The sequence below is a fragment of the Carettochelys insculpta genome, chromosome 6 (assembly GCF_033958435.1).
Source record: "Carettochelys insculpta isolate YL-2023 chromosome 6, ASM3395843v1, whole genome shotgun sequence".
Classification (NCBI taxonomy): Eukaryota; Metazoa; Chordata; order Testudines; family Carettochelyidae; genus Carettochelys; species Carettochelys insculpta.
Window position 1 is genome coordinate 83809467 of NC_134142.1, and position 19737 is coordinate 83829203.

At 43.2% G+C, this 19737-nt stretch overlaps 1 protein-coding gene across 5 annotated transcripts in view; it reads left to right on the forward strand.

Moving 5' to 3' along the window:
* Positions 1-19737, forward strand: part of PRR5L (proline rich 5 like) — a 93288-nt gene that overhangs the window by 21372 nt on the left and 52179 nt on the right. For 4 of the 5 annotated variants that reach the window (XM_074998946.1, XM_074998945.1, XM_074998947.1 and 1 more), the window contains exons 2-3: positions 15460-15762; positions 16811-16891. The exons of the other annotated variant lie outside the window; for it this stretch is intronic. In XM_074998946.1, coding sequence (XP_074855047.1) covers positions 15593-15762; positions 16811-16891 — 251 coding nt within the window. In that variant the 5' untranslated portion in view covers positions 15460-15592. The remainder of the gene's footprint in view (positions 1-15459; positions 15763-16810; positions 16892-19737) is intronic. 5 annotated transcript variants of the gene reach the window in all.

The following is a 19737-nucleotide window of genomic DNA, read 5'->3' on the forward strand; positions in this document are numbered from 1 at the left end:
AGATCACATCTACTTGTAGTATGGGTGGACTCCAATAGATTTGTGGTTGTTTAAATTCATACGTCATGTCTAAAGAGATCTCTCATTTACTTTAATTAGCATCTCATAGTACATAAAATGTCATTACATTTAAACTGACATGGCTTGCTTGCTGTGGTGTAGGATTTTTTTGAACTGAATTTGAACAGTTGATTTGTTGAGCAGATACATTTTTTTTCTGTTAAAAAAACATTTGGCCAGATTTCTCCGTGTTGTGGAGGGCAAAACTCTTCTAATCTTCACAAATTTTTCTCAGTGGCTAAGACAATACACTTTGTCTGACTTAATAAAGTTGCATGCTTCCTGGAGTTTTGCTGCATATGTTACTAGTATCACTGGAGAGCACCTGAAAACAAGGATGTAGCAGTTGAAAGTTCATGTTGGATTAAGAGTTTGAATATATAAATATGTTGGTTATTTTTCAGGCCAGAGAAGGCCCCAGTCTTGCAAAAAAGTTAGGCCCTGTCTACACTAGAAAGTGTTGTTGATTATTCATGGTGCCTGAAATATCCATTGCATGGAGAGGCATTATGCTAACCTAACATACACACCCACCCACGCACACCTGGTATAGGTTGATCTTGCTGCCACCTTTCAGGGAGGAGGATTCGTACACTGACAGGAGAACCCCTCCTCTCAGTTTAGGTAGTGTCTATGTTGATGTGCTACAGTGGCACAACTGCAGCTGTGCTGTTTTTGTTTAAAAACAGTGTGTTTTCAGAGGGGAATAAAATAAAACTCTAGGGCTGTGTCTACACGTGCCCCAAACTTCGAAATGGCCATGCAAATGGCCATTTCGAAGTTTACTAATGAAGCGCTGAAATGCATATTCAGTGCTTCATCAGCATGCGGGCGGCAGCAGCGCTTCGAAATTGACGAGCCTTGCCGCCGTGCGGCACGTCCCGACGGGGCTCCTTTTCGAAAGCACGCCACCTACTTCGAAGTCCCCTTATTCCCGTGAGCTCATGGGAATAAGGGGACTTCGAAGAAGGTGGCGTCCTTTCGAAAAGGAGCCCCGTCGGGACGCGACGCGCAGCGGCAAGGCTCGTCAATTTCGAAGCGCCGCTGCCGCCCGCATGCTGATGAAGCACTGAATATGCATTTCAGCGCTTCATTAGTAAACTTCGAAATGGCCATTTGCATGGCCATTTCGAAGTTTGGGGCACGTGTAGATGTAGCCTAGGTATATAATAGTTTCTCCCAGTAGGTCTTCAGCAAGTGACAATCTTCAGCACTGGCCTTCAACATTTGAGTTAAAGTCAAGCCTTTAGTAGTGGGCTGTTATTCTTTACTCGGCAAAACTTAGAGATCGACCATGGCACAGCTTTTGTCAGTGTGGTAAACTAAGGCCTCACTTCTGTGGTTAGAGGTATTGACAATCCCAAGCATTCACAAATCATGAATCAGGCCCTCAAAAATCATGAGATTACTTTCAGACAAGACATTTAACATCCCCCACTTCTCACACACCTCCTTCAGTTCTATGTATTTGATTTGTCAGTTTTTACTGAACTTTTTTGTGGACCTCTGTGCCATATTACTGGGTCTGGAGTGGTATTTCTATAGATCTGAAGAAGTAGGTCTGGCCCACGAAAGCTCATCACCTAATAAATCATTTTGTTATTCGTTGAAGTGCTACATGACTGTTGTTTTGTTTTGATGTAGCTCGTTGTGGTGAACACCACATTGTTTTGTATTGGATGATGCTAAATTGGCTATTGCAAAGTTATGGGCAGCAGAGGCCCTAAAGCTCTTTGTCTGCAGATAGCATTGGTTCAGGTCAACTTTGAAAGGTTACATTAGCCAGAATAGCTAGAATGTTCTTTTGCAATGAAGTCTTTAAATTTTGCAAAAAAATCATGGTTTAACACCCTGTTTGTCCCTCTTTTCTACCTCCCCTTTGATCAGGAAAAGGTTCTTACTTGTCCCGTGCAAATAGCATGTTTTCTTAAGGCCTGGTACTAGATATGTAATTTCAATTTTAAAATTTGGTTGTATCTTTTCACTTCAAGATTTAAAGTTGTATCTCATGGTTGATGCTTAATGAGTAATGTAGTTTGTCTTAATCCAGGTTAAACAAATTAATTTTTCTTAACGTCTCTAATTAAAAAAAACACTTTTAATTTCAGACAGGTCTGCTATGTGGCTATACAAATGAATTATTCTTTTCTAGCAGTTTTTACCCAAGCACTTTAAAGTGATCTACAAACATTTTAAGCCTCTTGGCACCCCAATAGGTAGGTATTATTTTCCCCATTTTTTTCAGACAAAGAAATTGAAACATGGTAGTTAAGCAACTTGCTCAAAATAAGACAGGAAATCTATGATAGAGACAGGAACAGAACCCAGTTCTTTTGGTTACTAATTCAGTGCCTTCACTACATAATCATTTTTCTCTGTATGCTCTGAAGCATGATCTGATCTCTTTGGCTCCAAACTAATTGGCCACTGTGCAGTAACTATTTTACTTTCTTAGCTAAGGAATTTTAGTTCCCATAATAGGAACCTATTTCACACAATGGATTCCAAAGATGCTACTGTGGTGTCAGAAACATAGTGGTCCTTTCCAAAATGTGGTGGGCTGCATGCTCGTGCTTCAGTTCTCAGACTGTCCCTCCCACCCACACCAAGCGTCTTGCTTGGAGTTTCATGTGTGATTCATCTGTCACAGCTCAAAACACAACTCACTTCAAACCACTGAGTTTCTTTGTAAATGTTGCATGGTTTTGCTATCGAGTCATGAGCAGGCCCAGGTATGAGAGAACTTTCACTGAACCTGCTTAAAGGCTATAACAAAACATCCACAGTGACACATTTCATAGCAGACCCTGAGGAAGTGATTGCAGCCAATAGATAGAGCCCTGGGTTGGGAGACCTGGGTTCCATTACTATCTTTGCTGTTTGCTTGTTGGGAGGGAATCACTTTCAGGTTCCCTGTTTGGAATCCTTCTGTAAAACAATACAGTGATTCTTCCTCTTTTATAAAGCACTTTGGGAGCCTGGTGTTGTAGTGCTAAGGAGGAGCACATCACAAAGCTGTCTGGAGCCCTTAGATAAATTATACCCCCATGATCTTTCATGAGAGATTAATTACTGAAATGAAAGAGTGGCTGCAAAGCCCCGTATGTTGGAAGGGCACATTCCAAGACTGCATTTAGAACTTGTTACTGCTTCTGTGAGCAATCATATTGCTACTTTGAATCGGGGTGAGATAGTGGGGAATATAAGCAAAGGTACATGTTTTTCTCTGTGTTATAATTTAGAGATGACGTCAGCCTTAAATTAGTTGAACTTCTGGGCTATAGTTCAGCTAAAATCTGGCCTTCTTTCACATTCTTTAATCATTAATTTTTATTATTTAATTATAGGACATGTGTCTTGTCTGGGTCATGAAGCATGTGTTTTGTGCTTCATCGCCAGCTCTTCCTGCATTCTTCTCTGTCTTTTGCTCTGAAATTCAGCCAGCCTAGTGTGGCACGTAGTGTTTTAATCCTCTGTGTTCCCCTAGCTGAGATCAGAGGATGGTGAACAGGCGGTACGTTCAGCTTTCTTCTTAGGGGCAGCATAGGGGAGGAGCTGGAGGTGGGGAATCCTGGCTGTAACACCCCTCCTGCTTGCAGCAGTTGTTGCTCTGGCACTTTGAAAAGAAGATGCCTAGTACCTGTTCTTGACCACAGACAGGTAAGAGGCCTACCACAACATGCATTAAAAGGGGAGTCTGATATTGGCGTTCTGTAGGTCTCGAGCTTGGATAGTTTTGTGTGTAATTGTTTTACTGCGGTCCAACTGGCAGGATACTAACCTCACAAACCCCATAAATCAATTCGTATGTGCAAGCCAGTTCCTCTCCACCACCCGCAGTTTTGTTTTTCAGCATACAGGTAATTTTCTGAACATGTTTGTTTTAAGCAAATGAGGACTAGAAGCTTCAGTAGTCACCTTCCAAATCGGCACTTGGCTTATGTTAGTTTTATGGGCTTTTATGGCTGTCAAATATCTTTGTGTGTGAAATCAGAATTAACCCAGAGGATGAGATGTCCTTTACGTGGGTGGTGTGGTGTCAGTACATTTCTGAAAGAGTATTTTCAAACAGAACATAGGGGCGTAGCTTGTGATTAGGAATAGCTGTCTTCCTTTTCTTAATTTGAGAAATAGCTTTTTTTTTTTTTTTTTGAGGGGGAGGTTTTAAATTTTACTTTGTTATATTAAGCTAAAAAATCTTGGCTTAGGTGTGGTATCAAAGTCCCACCCATAAAAAGCTGATTTTTGACAAGGAGCTGAAAATAAGGACTCTCTTTCTAACACCGGTGTGTTGTTTTCATTATGTTGCTTCTTTCAGAGTTTACACTAGCAAAATACCTACTTGCAGCTTGGGTTAGTGGGAATCCAGTGGGGTGCTGGCATAAGCATGCAGGGCGAAGTAATCAGACGTGCCCGACTGAAGTTTTTTGCTTTGAAAATTGGCTTGCAACCATCATTGCAAACTTGAGTCATTGACATATGACTTTGCAGTGGTAGAGCAACACTGGCAAATAATGCTGGTAAGAGGGCAGCTGGCTGTGGGGAAAGTTTTCTTGTTTAACCCTATTTTGGTTTTGCAGTCGAAATAGCATGAACCCTAACACAGTCTGATGTCTTTTTAGCCAAACTCATTAATCCTTGAAGTGGAGTTTCTGCTCACAGAATTTATACACTTTACGGGATTTTGGCAGCAAAGTTGTGACTAATTGGGACTTTAGGAATAAACAGATAAAGCTCTAATATGCACGCTCAAGCTGTTGTCTCAGTGCTCAGAATCTGACAGTCTTATCAGAGGGATGTTTTCAGACTTAACAGTGTGAGGGAGCAAACACTGCTCCAGTCCTTGGACTCTGAGCAGCAGAGATTGTGTTTGGAAATACCTAGTTTATACTGAGAACTATAGTAAATAAATAATGGGTAATCTTTATTTCCATGAGAAGTCTATTGAAGTCAATAGGACTGCTTACATGAATAAACATTTGCAGGATTAGAGTTATGCTTTGCTTTCTAAAAGGCCAGTCTAAAGCCCTTTGAAATCAGTGTTGATTACCATTTCTTTCAATACACTTTGGTTCAGGCCCTGAAGTCAGTATGGGCCAGATTTTAAAAGGCTCTGAAAAAAACAGGCAAAAGCACCTACATTGGAAAAAGTGCTGTTGAAAATCCCACTAGGTATCTGCCTATCTGTGTCTTTCTGCTCTTATCTACCTTGGCTCAATGGACCGATTTCAACTCCCAGGGAAGTCATTTGGCTGTGGATCAGCCTTGGTGGAGACTATGGAAGAAGTAAGCTTTGAAGTTTCTGCTTTCATCTCTACTTGAATTAGCAAAGATAATTTGTGATCAGAACCTGTCTTTAAGAGTGTGGGTGTGAGGGGAGGGGGGATTGTGAGTTTGGGGTAGGAATGGGCATAGGGAATAAAACCTTAACTGATTTTGTTGAAGTTCATTCTTCCTTCCCTCATTCATGCTACCTCTCCAAAAATAAACCACACACGGTATTTTCTTAAGGAAACTGAGCACTTGGAAAAACAAATGGCAATCGGATTCCATCCGTAAAGGTAGCAGGCATTACCTGTGCTTACTTCAGAAACCAACTGAGCAATGCTTTGCACAACAGGCTTACTTAACATCAGCGTAATTGTGGTGCTCATAGGCATGAAAAAATCACCCCTTTACACAAACATACTCCCAGTAGAGACTGGGCTTTTCCTGTCAGCATAGGTACCACTAAGCAGCACAGCTGCACTACTGGAACAGTGCTGTAAGTGTAGACAAACTCTAATATTCACGCACATGCCCACATATTTTGATGACCTGAAGGGCGTTGAAGTAGAATTTTGTGGAATATCTGCTGAAGGACACACTGACAAATGCAAAGAATTAAAAGATTGAGAAGGAATCGGGACTGGAGCTTATCAGCTGAACTCTTATTGGAGGATTTCATTGATTACCTGATTTGTTAAATATTTACTGGGCTCAAAATAGAAACCACTAATAAAATTCCAGCCTGGGTCTTTCCACACTGTTTTTATATCTGTGTAGGTTGGCTGAGTGGGGTAGAACTGGGTTTTTAATCAGGAAATCTGTTCCTGGAATTGTAAAGCTGGGACAGTGGGGAAATCCCTTTTGAAATGATCGTTTGCTTAGATTTTTGCACAAGCGATCTAAAAGTTTCTGGTGTGTGTGGCTTTTTCCAGTTGCATGCATTTTAATTTCCATTTTACTTCCCTGGACTGCTTGGTGCTATCTCTTGAGTCTAATTGTAAAACTCCCCTGTTCTATACGACTAGATTTGAGGAAGGCAGTGAAGATTTTGTTAGGTGAAGAAGGCTCCTTTGATTTTCCTTCTGCATCTGGTTTAAAGTTGCTTTTTGGCTTGTGGCAGCTTGGTGCGAATTTACTTTTGGTGTTGACAAATATGAGCAGTGCCAGTTATCCTATTGCAGGCCTTTCAGTCCCTTGTGCTGCTCTGTTGCCTCCGTTGGCAGCCTTCCAACACCCACACTGCCTTTCCAAAGGAACTTAACTCCAGCGTGTGTTGGCCCTGCTGTCCTGGATCTGCAGAAAAAACACTAAAGAAAAGTAAAAATAACCCAAGACACACATGGCCCGTTCTCTTGACATTTAAATATTTGTTGCTATGCTTTTATTATTATTTTTTTTAAATCAACTCTTCATCCACTAGAAGATGCATATTCACGAAGAAGGACTGCTAGTTTTCTTGCTTTGCCGTCCCTTCTTTGATGTTCTTGGAGTTCCAGTAAGGAGCAAGTCATTTTGCTGACCTTTCTTCTCTTCCAAACAGCCAGATGTATCTTGCCTGTTGTGAGGAAACCTTTGGCTGTTTTTTTAAAATAAATCTTTTGATAGTTTTCATAGCAAACAGGAGAGAGACAATTTTAAACTAGCATCGCTCCCTTAATTTGATTGTGTGTGATGTCATTTCTTACCTAATTTTCAGAAATACCATCTTCCAACAGATGCATGTCTGTGTATTCATTTCCTCTGGCCCTGTTTGGAGTCTCCAATGAAATTGTTTTTGAAATGTGACATATTGCAGATGAATAACATTGCTTCATGGTTAGGTGATGCATATCTCCAGTTTAGAAGACTGGTGCCCAACCATGCATTGTTTGTGCACTTAAAGACCACAGAACTCTATGGGCTGCCTTGGGTGTGTATGAGGTCCAGACCTGCTTTGTTGTGGCTTCAAAGGCTTTTTGGCAGACGGATATAAATTTATAATTAGGGACAAGCGAGCCGGTTTGGGTGTGGGCCTATGGGATTGCGGTGGGGAGAAGGCAGCAATAAAAAAACTCTTTAAACTTTTACATGCTTCATGTCTTAAGAAAATCCAACATCATTAAATGGTATGGGTGGAAGATCTTGTTGCGAAAGAAGACAATGACTGAATTAGCATGATGAGGGAACTACTCCTTGCAGCTAGAGGTGTTTCACTACGCTGAACCATGTGAGTATAACAGGAAGTCTTGTGGCACCTTATAGACAGATATTTTGGAGCATAAGCTTTCATGGGCAAAGACCCACTTCATCAGATTCATGAGTGGGAGGGTGCGGGGGAGTTTCACAGGAGTATTTAAAGAGTGGAGTCCCAGTGAAAGGGAGGGCCAGACTGCTGCCCCCACTCAGTACTATAATGGCATACAGTTCATGAACCTGTCTGCAGAGCTTGACACCTTTCATGAGCACTAATAAAAAGCAGAACTGCCTAGCAGCTAGAACACTAAACTGAGGCTATGTCTAGACTGCAGACTTGGAAGGTTAGCGTTCACAAATATCCAGACAGTCTACAAAGGGTGTCTCCATTGCCTTTGCTAGGCTTGACTATGTCAGCAGTGCATTGCGGGTACCTGTCCCAGAGTGCCTGTAGCCCCACTGCATTCTGCTTTTGGCAAGAGAGTATGCGTCCAGCCTGCAGATCTGCCAGTCAGGAGTGTTTTGTCAACATTCCTCTGCACCTCATTCAGCGATTAAGAAGGGATGTCTTGGCAGAGGGGTTTTTTCCCAACATTTGGCCCCATGTGGACAGGCCATATGTCAGAAAAGCCTCTCCTGACAGAACTGTCAGTAAAAGATGTGCAAATTCTTTGCACAATTTACATATATTTTGCCAACAGTTCGCAGCAATCTAGACATAGCCTGAGATTTGGGAGGCTAAGGCTCTATTTTCAGCTCTGTTATAGGCCAGTTAGATGACCGTGGCAGGTTCTTCACTTCTCTGTGCTTCAGTTTCCCATCTTCCCTCCTTTTATATGGCACTTTGAGATCTACAGGTGACCAGTGCTCTATATGAGCAGGGAGGCATTCTTATTATAGTCACACAAAACATTTTACAGGCACGGAGGGGAGAATCTTGGACAGGACTGAAGAGCTGTGGTAGGGTGATACCTTTTGCTGAAACCTTTATCTAACTGGTTTTTAATTGTTTTCGTAGCAAACAGAAGAAAAAACAGTTATAGACTTGAAATGCTCAGCATTTTGTTACAAACTGTGGCATTTCTGGTAGCTCAGAATAGCCAGAGTTATCATGAAGACTGCTTAGAAGACTGTGACTATATTAACATGCCCCTAACCATGACGATAGTCACTCTCAGCACAAGCTATAAATTACACATTCCAGAACACACAAAATGGACCCAGCCAACAAATAACTAACAAGACTTGGCGGCACAGAAAAGACAGACTTTATAAGGGAGACTTTGTTGGGGCAGGGTGTGTGCATGAGCTCATTACTGTGGATGAAAATTTGATCTCCAGAAAGTGTAGGTCGGGTGTGCAGTTTTCGACTCTTAACTCCTGGTGGAAAAGCGACCTGGGGGCTCCAGTAAGCCCTGTTGACTGGGCTATTGAAAATCTGGCCCATGATGCTGCAGGGCTAAATCCGGCTAGGCTCAGTCCTGGCATTGTGTTGTGCCTGGGAAGTGGCCAGCAAGTCTGGCACTGTGGTGGCGGGTGTGGTAGGGGGAACTAAGGGGCTGCAGAACCCATCTCCTCCTACAGACGTGTGCTCTAGAGTCTAAGTTTTCATTTTAAGAAAAGTTTTAGCCCTCCTAATTACAAGCTATATATATTGCAAAAAATGAAGATTAAGAATATGAGCATAATGCAGTCATTATAATTAGGAAGACCTCTATGAATTTTTTATAGACTGGCACAGGTGTCTCAACTGAAGTCATATTACACACTCTTATGACATAGTACGGTAATGCCTGCACCTAATGTAAGGAATGTTTATACTGAGCTGCCTAGCACTGAAAAATGCATGTACATATCTTATATGGGTAGCTGGAAATAATAACACTGAGAGGTCAACACAAAAGCTCCAAAATATCTGTTAGTCTATAAGGTGCCACAGGACTTCTTGTTGTTCTCGAAGATACAGGCTAATACTGCTACCTCTCTGATACTTGTCAACACTGAGCAGTGTGAACTGCCCCTTATTCATTTCAGTGGGCTGTTTTAACTCAAACCTGAAGATGATATATGTCAACACTTAACTGTCTCACTGCTGATCTTTTGGGCCGAAGCATTCGGCTAACTTAATGTATGCCAAACTTCTAATCATTAAACCTTCGTTTCCAAAAGAACTGACTTTTCTGTACCCAGCTACAATGCGGTTGGACATTTTCAGTATAAAAATCTGTAGCACATTTAAATGTCAGGACAGTGTGAAACACATGGAATTTAATATGTCACAGTTGTCCTGATCATATTATTCTTTTTCACACTGAACTTATAAAACCTTCATATTTTTAATTGAAATGTAGTGGATGCAGAATCGCCAGTCCAGCATACTGAAGCCCTGTGTTGCAGTTAGTATTTAGGCTTATGCTGCAGCAGATTACTTAGGGGTATGCACCATTTAAAGGTGCAGTGCCAAGAAAAAAATGAGTTGGAACATCACTGCTGTGTGTCACAGAGCTCTTATCTAACTGTATTGAACCTGTACAAAGAATCTGGATGAAGCTGTGGATAGAGAAGTATATATTTTAAGTTCTTTGGGGGGAACTATGTATTAGGCTACGTCTATATTATGAAATAAAGTCAAATTTATTGAAGCTGAATTCTTAACACTAGGTTTTATAAAGTCGAAGGTTAGTGTCCACAAATATCCAGAAGGTCTACATAGTGTGTTTCCATTGCCTTTGCTAGGCTTGACTATGTCAGCAATGTATTGTGGGTACCTATCCCAGAGTGCCTGCAAGCCCCATTGCATTCTGTTTTTCTGCCTGTGTGTTAGGGGAAAAATGTACCGCAAGTGCTTGTGGGTGTCTGATGTCTTCATCCCAGAGTACAGTGTTGCCCCCTACCACTGGAAAACAAACGGCCCGAGGAATTCCATGCCATTTTTCATGCCATTTTCCCAAAGCCTGCCCCGGCTTATACCGCTGCACAGTGCTAGCATGGATCCTGAACAGCTTAGAGCTGTTGCACAGTGTTTTATGGACATTTCCCAAAGTGTCATGCAGTATTTTATTAGACAAAGCCAGTGGGAGGATGAGGTGGATGCGGATGATTATGAAGGCATTAAAAGACTGGAGACCAGGAATGCAGAGCTGTTGGCTGCCCTGGATGCGTTCCATGCAGTCGAGTACCAGCTCCGATGTGAAACCAGCATGCACTGGTGGGACCCCATCATTTTGGAGGTCTGGGATGACCAGCAGTGGCTGCACAAATTCTGCATGCGCGAGGCTATTTTCATGGAACTTTGTGATCTGCTGTCCCTCACCCTGAAGCGCTATGATATCAAAATGATATTGGGCTACCCTGCTTACCTTCTGCTCCCAGGCACACTGGGCCGCAGCCAGGAACACTTCAACTTAAGGCTGAGCAAGTGCAGAATGGCAGTGGAATGTGCCTATGGCCATTTAAAAGCCAGATTCAGGAGTTTTTTGACCCATTTGGACCTTTGTGAAGCCAGCACCCCCCCATCGTTTCAGCATATTGTATTTTCCATAGTGTTTGTAAATCAAAAGGGGAAATTTCATGTCAGCCTGGGTTACAGAGGCAGTTGCCCTGGGCAGTACTTATGCGCAGCTGGGTACAAGGGCAGTCATCAGTCCACATACAGAAGCAACTAAAATCAGGGATGCTTTGAAAATTAGCTTTATGAATGAGCAGACAGCCACATGAATCTGCTGCATTTAATTATCGTGATACCACCCCCACCACCTACAATGATATGTGCTGGACCTTTATGAAAGCACCTCCAACTGCACCCTGCCCCATATGAACCAAAAAATGACACTGTGGTTTTCATAAAACCATGATTTTTATTTAGGGGTGAAGGTTAAGATGCAGGAAAAAAAGGGGAATCCTGCCATCATGAGTGGTAGAATGTGAGTATTTTGCAGTGTGGAGAGATCCTGGGGGTGAAGCCCAAGACTGTCCTTTCCCTCTCCTTCCCTCCACCCCGTATGTTTGGGGTCCCCAGCAAAGAGAGATCTGGCAACACTGAGGGGAGTTTGGGCAATAGGATAAGGAGACCATAAATTTGTGAGTTCTGTGGTGAGTGTCCCTCTGCAGTTCCAGCATGGACCACAGGATGTCGGTTTGCTCGTTCACAGCCGTCAGGAGCTCTGACAAGTCCTTGTTCCTGCACGGGCGCATGCTTTGCCGCCACTGCTGGGTCCACTTTCTGTCAGCAGCAGCTTGGGCTCGCTCCCTCTGCGCCTATTGAAGCTGGTGCGGGATGAGGTCCTGTTTTGGTCTTTTCCTACGGCACATCACCAAACCTTGTCTCCCCCACTCACACTGCCAGTTGAAGACAGTCAAGGTCAAAATTTAGATACAGTTTTTAAAAGTGACACAATTCACTGACCCAGACAATGAATGTTTCTCAAGGACACTTTTGTCTTCTTAACAGTGACATTGAATCAACCTGTGTGGAACAGAAGCTATTAATTCTCCAGACCGTTTTATTGTGGATTTGGTAAGATCCTGGTAGCTAATAGGAGGGGGAGAGGGTTGAAACAAAGTCCTGCAAAATGGAAAGTGCAGAAAATAACTTTCTCAGCAGCTCCTCCTAAATCCTGTGAAGGGAAAAAGCCATTTAAAGCAAGGAAGGACCATGCTGGATATGCCAGTGTCCACGGACAGGGTCCGGACAGCCTGGCAGCTGCATGGTGGTTGAGAGGCTTTCAGCCCTCAGGCCTCATGGCAGGCTTGAGGGGCGGGTTGTCAGCCCTGTGAAATGTAAAGTGCAGAAAAAAACATTCTCAGTGCAGCTGTATCATTGCAGGGCAGGGAGGAGCCGGGGAGCCCTCTAGCAGCAGCATGGTAGGAAGGGAGAGGGCCAGGAGAGCCTGCCAGCCATGCGGATGGGGCAGATGGAGAGCCTGTCAGTCACGTGGTGCGGCAGGGCAGTCCTGGGAAATTTTAATGGGTAGGGAGCGGAGCAATAATGTTAAGGGGACAAACTTTAATGTAACTTCCTGTGCTTCCGCTGGGTTGCAAAAAGAGACGACAGTTTCCTAAAAATGACAGAGAGTGAAAAAAAATATGCTCATACTGTGTGAGCACAGGGCTGAAAAATTTGTCAGAATGCTGTGTGGTGCCATCATGCCAGATTACTTACTGGTTGCCTGGCATGGCAAGGTGTTCTATTGTGGAAGCTGGAATAAATCAGGCCTCCCCAAAAACCTTGTGTGAAAAATAAAAGAGTATCTGGCTGAGACCTTTATGGAGATCTTCAAGAAGGATAAACACTCCATCCTCAGAAATATTAACGAGCATTTTTTTAAAATTGTTACAAGCGGGTTGCAGGTTTTGTGTGGTGGATCTATGCCCCTTAAAACAGCTTAAGAGAAATGCACCTCTACCTCAACCCAGCTGCAACCCACTTGTAGCAGTTAAAATTATACTTGGCAGAAGAGCCCTCTCTAGCATTGCTGGACTCCAGAGAATCTGGTGTCGATGAGGGGACTGGCTCCAGGGTGAGGAAGAGCTTCTGGCTGGCAGCATCAGCTTCCTCAGGTGTCTGCTGACTGACAGCATCCTCCTTTTCATTGGCTTCTGCCTCCTCCTTACCCTCTTGGCTCTCACTGGAGAGCTGAGCGTAGTCTCCTGAGGAGTCCATGCAACCCTTGGCAACTGTGGTTGGGTCCTTCCCAAGAATGGCTTTGAGCTACTCGTAAAAGTGGTATGTTTTGGGAGACGTCCCACATCGCCATTGGCTTCTTTCACTTTGTGAGCTCCTTGATTTCGAACTGGCAATGCTGAGCATCCCTGCTATAACCCTTCTCCATCGTGCCCTGGGAAATCTTCCCATGAATGTCCATGAAAGCTTATGCTCCAAAATATCTGTTAGTCTGTAACGTGCCACAAGACTTCTCATTGCTTTTGTGCATACAGACTAAAACCCCTCGAATACCTGTCACGCATTTCTTTTGCTGATTCGCAGTTTGCTCATCACAGATCTGTCACCCCACACAGAAGTGAGATCCCGGATGTCCTGATGGCTCCATACAGAGGTTCTTTTGTGACCCTGACGACTCTGATCAGAATTAGAATCCTGAGAACTCATGATGGCTAGATGTGATCGCTCCTGAGGTGTGCTCCTCAAGTGTGCTACCCATGCTGGTCAGAAAAAAAAATGAATTAAAATTCTTGGGCTTCCTGTTACCTACATCCTGGGCAGCTGGAGAGCAGCAGAGGTGAAAGTGGCCAGAATGAACACCTGTGGGGCATTGTGGAATACCTCTGGGATACCTCTGGAGGGCAATAAAATCGATTTAAAGTAATGCTGTTTCCATACTGGTATTAAATCAACCTTTTAAATTCAAACTTGTTACACCTCCTGGGAGGGGTGGGGTAGGGCAAGAAAGTCGACCTTAGTGCCCCTTAAAATCGACCTAATGATATTTGCAGTGAAGACAGTCGCATTGCTAAATCAAGTGAAGTGTCTTAAAATCAACTTTATGCGGTACTGCAGAGATAGCCCAAGTGTCGTGTATTTTACTGAGCATTTTCTTGGTGCTTAACAAAAATGAGGTTCAAGTCTTATTTTCTTTAAGCAGATTCACCAGTCTGTAGTCATAACATGATGTCCTGATTCCTTTCTACTGGATGAAATGCAATAGTGAGGAGGGTCATAGCACCCTTGCCTGATTCAGTCAGGTTCTCCAGATATCACAGATTATTGGGCTTCCTCAGGAGCTCTTTTCCAACTTCAAGTCTTAGAACCTGGCAGATGGATATGGAAGATGGAGATGGGGAGCCTAAATCATGATTAGTTTTGTAGGGGAAAAAAACGTGCCTGACATCCATGAAAGGCTTAATTTGAAAGCTGCTAGAAAAGGGTTCATGTCTTCAGGGTATGAGCAGACAATGGAAATTTGTTGTGTTGCTGCATGGGTTCTAAGCTGGATTTTCACTGACTGATTATTGTCTTTTGAAGTCCTGTAGGAGGCATAGTGGAAAAGAGAGGTTCCTGTCTTCCTTCTGTACAGCTTAGCTAAACATAACTGTTATTTTTTCCCCTAAACTGCTTGAAAACTTCAGAAGTACCATCTCTGTAAGTGTACTACAGGAAGAGATGTGGAGTGGGTGGAGTAGAGAGGTTTCAAAAGGTTTGGCTAAGCATACAAATTTTGGAGAGTTTATCCAAATTCACCTCTGACCCTTCATCAGTTTACCCAGTACTACTTAATCATCTCTTACAAGATGACACCTGGGAGGGAAGAATTTCTGCATTTTATACTCAATCTAGCAGTTACCCCTGGTTGTGTGGAGTAAAAACTCTGGGCCTCCTTTGGATAAGTCATTGATTCCCTAACAACTTTTGCAGAATACTCTCTTTTTGTCCCTTGTGATGAATGCATATTTGGGTGGCCTTCATTTCTTCCCACCGTGTCCTCTTGAACCATGCCCCCCAGCGGTTTCAGATAACATTGTCTCTTCGTCTCTTCTCCCTGTTGTTTTTTTTTTTTTTTTGCTCTTTTCTCTGTGGCACTTTAAAGTGCCGCTCAGAGGAGTATTGAGGCAATGCTGTCACAGGGGCTCTAAACTAAGTGGGAGGAGAGAAAAGATGCTCGGCCCATTAGGCTGCCATGTAATTCGCATGGCTTGTTCCCAGGGCTGGCTGCCATCAGGTGTTGCTGCAGGGAGAGGATGGGAAAGTGAGCTGCTTTCAGAGAGCTACCTGCCACTTGTTCTCAGTGTACGCTCGTTGGAAGGATGGATGGGGAAGGGGTGGAGTTATGTAAGTTTCCTTGCTCTCTTCCTGTGCGCTACACTCTGCATTCTCTTCTCCAGTCTTCCAACTATTTTGTTTCCCAAAGGCTATCTTGAAAAACACCTGTCTTAAGGCATTTCATACTGTGTGTGCTTATTCAGTCCCAGCAATTATGAAGCAATACTTTGCTTTTCTTACAGGCCGAACCCTTGGAGTTGAAGGAAGGAGGCCCAGTGTGTCCAGTGAAATCACAGGCTTGATACCTTCTTTAGTTTGACCCCCAAGAGGAGAAGACTTCTGGCCTCCGTGACACCTTTTAGTCCACCTGAATCTATGAGTGGAGGTTCCACGCTAGCCTCACCCTTTGCTGTCCCATTCCAAAAGATGGGTTCATTTCGAAGGCCCAGGCCTCGCTTTATGAGCTCCCCAGTGCTCAGTGACTTGCCACGTTTTCAAGCAGCACGCCAGGCTTTGCAGCTTAACTCCAACTCTGCCTGGAACAGGTGAGGATCTGCCAGTACCAGGCCTGATGGGTCTCTCTTTGTAAATGTTAGGTATTGACTTCAAAGGACTGACACAGAGTGTTTCAGACATTTTTCAGCTTAACCAGTCTGCTAGAAAGGATTCATGAATTTTGGGTGGTTCTCAGGTCTGCAGCTGAGAAACTGACTCATTGTCTCTATCTCCTCTAACAATTAAACCATTGTCCACACCAGCTTAGGGGAACCTACTGATGACAGTGTTAAGAGAATGTCTATTTCCTCACATAAAAAGGACTTTTTTGCATGTTCTGATGTCTTTACCCTAATGTTGTCTGATCAGGGTCCTGTGAGCAACTGCTAAAGTTGTCTACTGGTGGCATGAATCTGTGATGGCATCTATTAATAATCAAGTCCTGCTCTCAAGGAATAGAAAATCCATGTCATCAAATCCTAATTGGTATAAAAACCTCTTTTTAAGATTTGTCTGCACTAGTCAAAAAGCTGTCAGTTAGAAAACCTGGCAGCATCCTTTAGACACACAGCAGCTTTCCCAGGCATTTTACAAGTATTGGCTGGGATGCATGGATCCAGGACTCTTGGTTGGTCTGGGTGAACTGGTGCTGTCTGTAGAACTAGCTCCAGTGCGGACAAGAACCCTCACATATTTCAGATGCACCAGTTTAGCTAGTCATTTACCCCAAATCTCCTGGTATGAGTAGCAATGCTGGGTGCCATGGGTTAGATGCTTCAGGAATCCAGAAGCACAAGTACAGCTATGATTCTAAGATGTACAATACCTGGGTATGCCATAGCTCAGAACTTAATGCATTCTCTTTAATGGCTTTCCCATTACTGACTATGGACACACATCTGTCTCCCCTGAAGAACACAGACAAACAAGGGCTGTGATTTCCAGGGGAGAAAAATTGGAAATATAGGAGTACAGTTAACTTCCTCACCCAATGATGTCCACTCAGCTGTTGGCAGCTAGCTCACATTGCTTGGTGTGTTAAAGCATCCCAAGGTACGTTATTTATCGACTGTCTACTGTCTTATTTCTCTTTGGCAGTGTGCAAACAGCAGTGATAAATGTGTTCAAAGGGGGAGGCTTACAAAACAATGAACTTTACACCCTCAATGAAAACATCAGGTATGTTGTCATCTTGTGTGCAGAGATCCCTTTTGGTGTCAACTGCATAGTGAGGCAGGGTGAAATTTTATGACGGAAGGGGAAAGGCTGTGTTCACCTGTCTGATCGTATGCCACTGAGGGTGGGATGGGAGGTGTATGTCTCAAGTTTGCAGTCTGCTGTTTGGATGTAGCTTTGATCAGAGCAGGTTATGAGCTGATTGGGTAGAGGGCATTTTCTTTCTTCTTTGGAAGTTTATCTCCCTTTTGGATTCTAAAGTGGTGTTGTCAACTCTTAAAATTTTGTCATTAGCCATCAGATGTTTGCTGTTTTTCTCAAATCCAAGATCCCAGAGTCTTGTGATTACAGAAGACTCTCTGCTTTCATGAAATAAATAGACAAGATACTAGCCCTTGTGGCGGTTGATAAAATCTTGGAAATAATTTTGAACCATTAGGGTTCACTAGAACACTCTTTTTGTTTGCCTAACATTTGTTTTTAAAAGCTCACAAATTTTAGACAAATCTTATGGATGTTTAAATGCTTAGATTTGGCAGGACTGATTCATCTAAACCACCCAGTCAAGAGAGACTTAATAACCCACTCTACTCTACGCTACTTGAATCTTGGCTAAAAACAGACTTCAGCAATTGTTCTGAAAATGGCTTACCTTACTGAGGACAGACCAAACTCTTTTTCAATATTGTTCAGAAGTAAACTGAATCTTGGTTCTCTTTCGATCTGTGAATCCATTCACCCTGTTACTTTCTGGCCTTTCCTACACTGTTTCAAAACCTGCTGACTGCAGCTCCAGAATCAGTTCAGTGAAAAAGGCTCTGGGCTGCCTGAATCCTGACTGACCACAGTTTTGCTGAACTGGTTTGTAAGTAGGTTCAATTTGTTAGGAGAACTTACCCAGTGTAACTATACTATACTGGCGTTGTGTTGAAAATTCTTGAGTCTGTTTTACGTGAGGACTTCAGTGCAAGTTCAGAGAGATCTGCAGCTTTACAACTATTTTCAGCAGCAGGTGAATTTCCCAGAGTAGATAGGACTGTAGGTGAATGAATCTTTGTCCCAGCCTCACAAAGACCAAGTTCTCATTGTCTTTTTACCAAACAACACTTAAGATATTTACCTGAGTCAGAGACCTGCAGATGTTATTTATTTATGTGGTGTTCTTCCTTCCTGCAGCTATCTGGTTATATACAAATGTACTCAGTTTGGATGTTGTCGTAGAAGGATAAATTGACACCTTTTATATAAAGATTAACCACGTGACATTTTTGCAGGTTTATTGTACATTCATACCTCGTTAAATGAGTACTTTAGTTATGAGTGCTCGCTAGAACGAGGGAAACATATACTTACCTTTGCTGACTAGATGAGTGATCTCTTCCTGCTAATATGAGCCTTACCCCACTGTCCATGGCCCCAACCCGTCATAGCCTGTCCCCGCCTGCCGGCTTCTTGGCCCCAATCCCCAACGCAGCCTTAACCCCACCCCCCCACCTCCCCCCACCCCATGGACTCAACCTGCAGCAGTCTGGACTCCCTCTGCCTGCCTGCCCCACGGAACCAACACACCGCAGCCTTAACATGCCCCCCCCCGTCCGCCACACGGATCCAACCCGCCACCAGGTTTTAACCCTCCGTCCCGCTCATAGCCCCAAACTGCCCCCAGCTTTTAACCCTCCCCAACCCTTTCCCCTCCCCACAACCCAAGGTTGACTTACCTTTCAAAAGCAGTGCCACATGCTGCCACTCCTTTGCTGTGTTAGGAGCTCTAGGAACCAATGAGAAACTTTCACATGTATTTCAATGGGAATTCAGTGTCCCTTTTACAAGTTTTCGCCTACGAGCAAAAAGTGGGGAACCAATTGTGCTTGTATAGTGAGGGATGAATGTACACTAATTTCAGATGACCGTTCCAACTGAATCCCTTGTTTTCAGTAGCCTAACTAATCCTCTTTGTACTTGAAAAATAAAGCCTAAAGGTCTTGAAACTCTTCCCACTTTCTCTCAGCTCACGGGTCAACATTTCATACAATTCCATTCAGCCACCTTTAAGATTCTCTGAGTAATAACAAAACAGGACCTTTCATGCCTTTAATTATCTCTGTGTGCTGCCACTGGAATCAGAAGACCTCCCCAGATTTCGAGTTACATAAGGGGAGTTGCCTTTGATGTACACAAAGCACTGTAGTTTAGAAATAAATGTCTTAATGATTTCAAGACTGCAAAGGGCTTGTTAAAAACAGGATTTGGGGATGAAATTTAGAAATGTTCCCACCACCTTTAAAAACAAGAGTTTGTTCCTAGAGGTAGACATTTCCAGAGCTGGGAGCACAATCATGAAATAAACAACTTAACTTTATGTAATTTTTCTAAGTGTTCGCTGGGTTAGTTACCCCTCAGAGTGGCAGTTCTAACAGAAATAGCCTCCCAGATTCCTTGAGTAGTGGATTGATTTCAACCTACAGAGCAAAGGGTATTTATCTGCATACACACAGATCTGCATTCAGCACCTGTGGCTCTAAATCTTTTTTCTGGCAAACTGTCAGTAGATGTATGCTCTAGTCTGACACCTGGCAAAGAAACGAACCTGTTGAAAAGCTAGTTCTTACATGCCATGAGGCTGAGTCAGTGTATTTTTCTGATTTGTGTAACCTGGTTCATGTTACCCAGCGTATGTACCTATCTCCCTTTAATATGTTGAAAGTTATACAGACCTTTGGTATTGTCCACAATGCTGTGTGTGCACATGTATGTAAGAAATATTTTATCATCAAATTCTACTTTTTCTGAATACTGCAAACATCTGTAAAATAGGCATTGCAGCACTGGTCTCCTAAGCATGCAGCAAC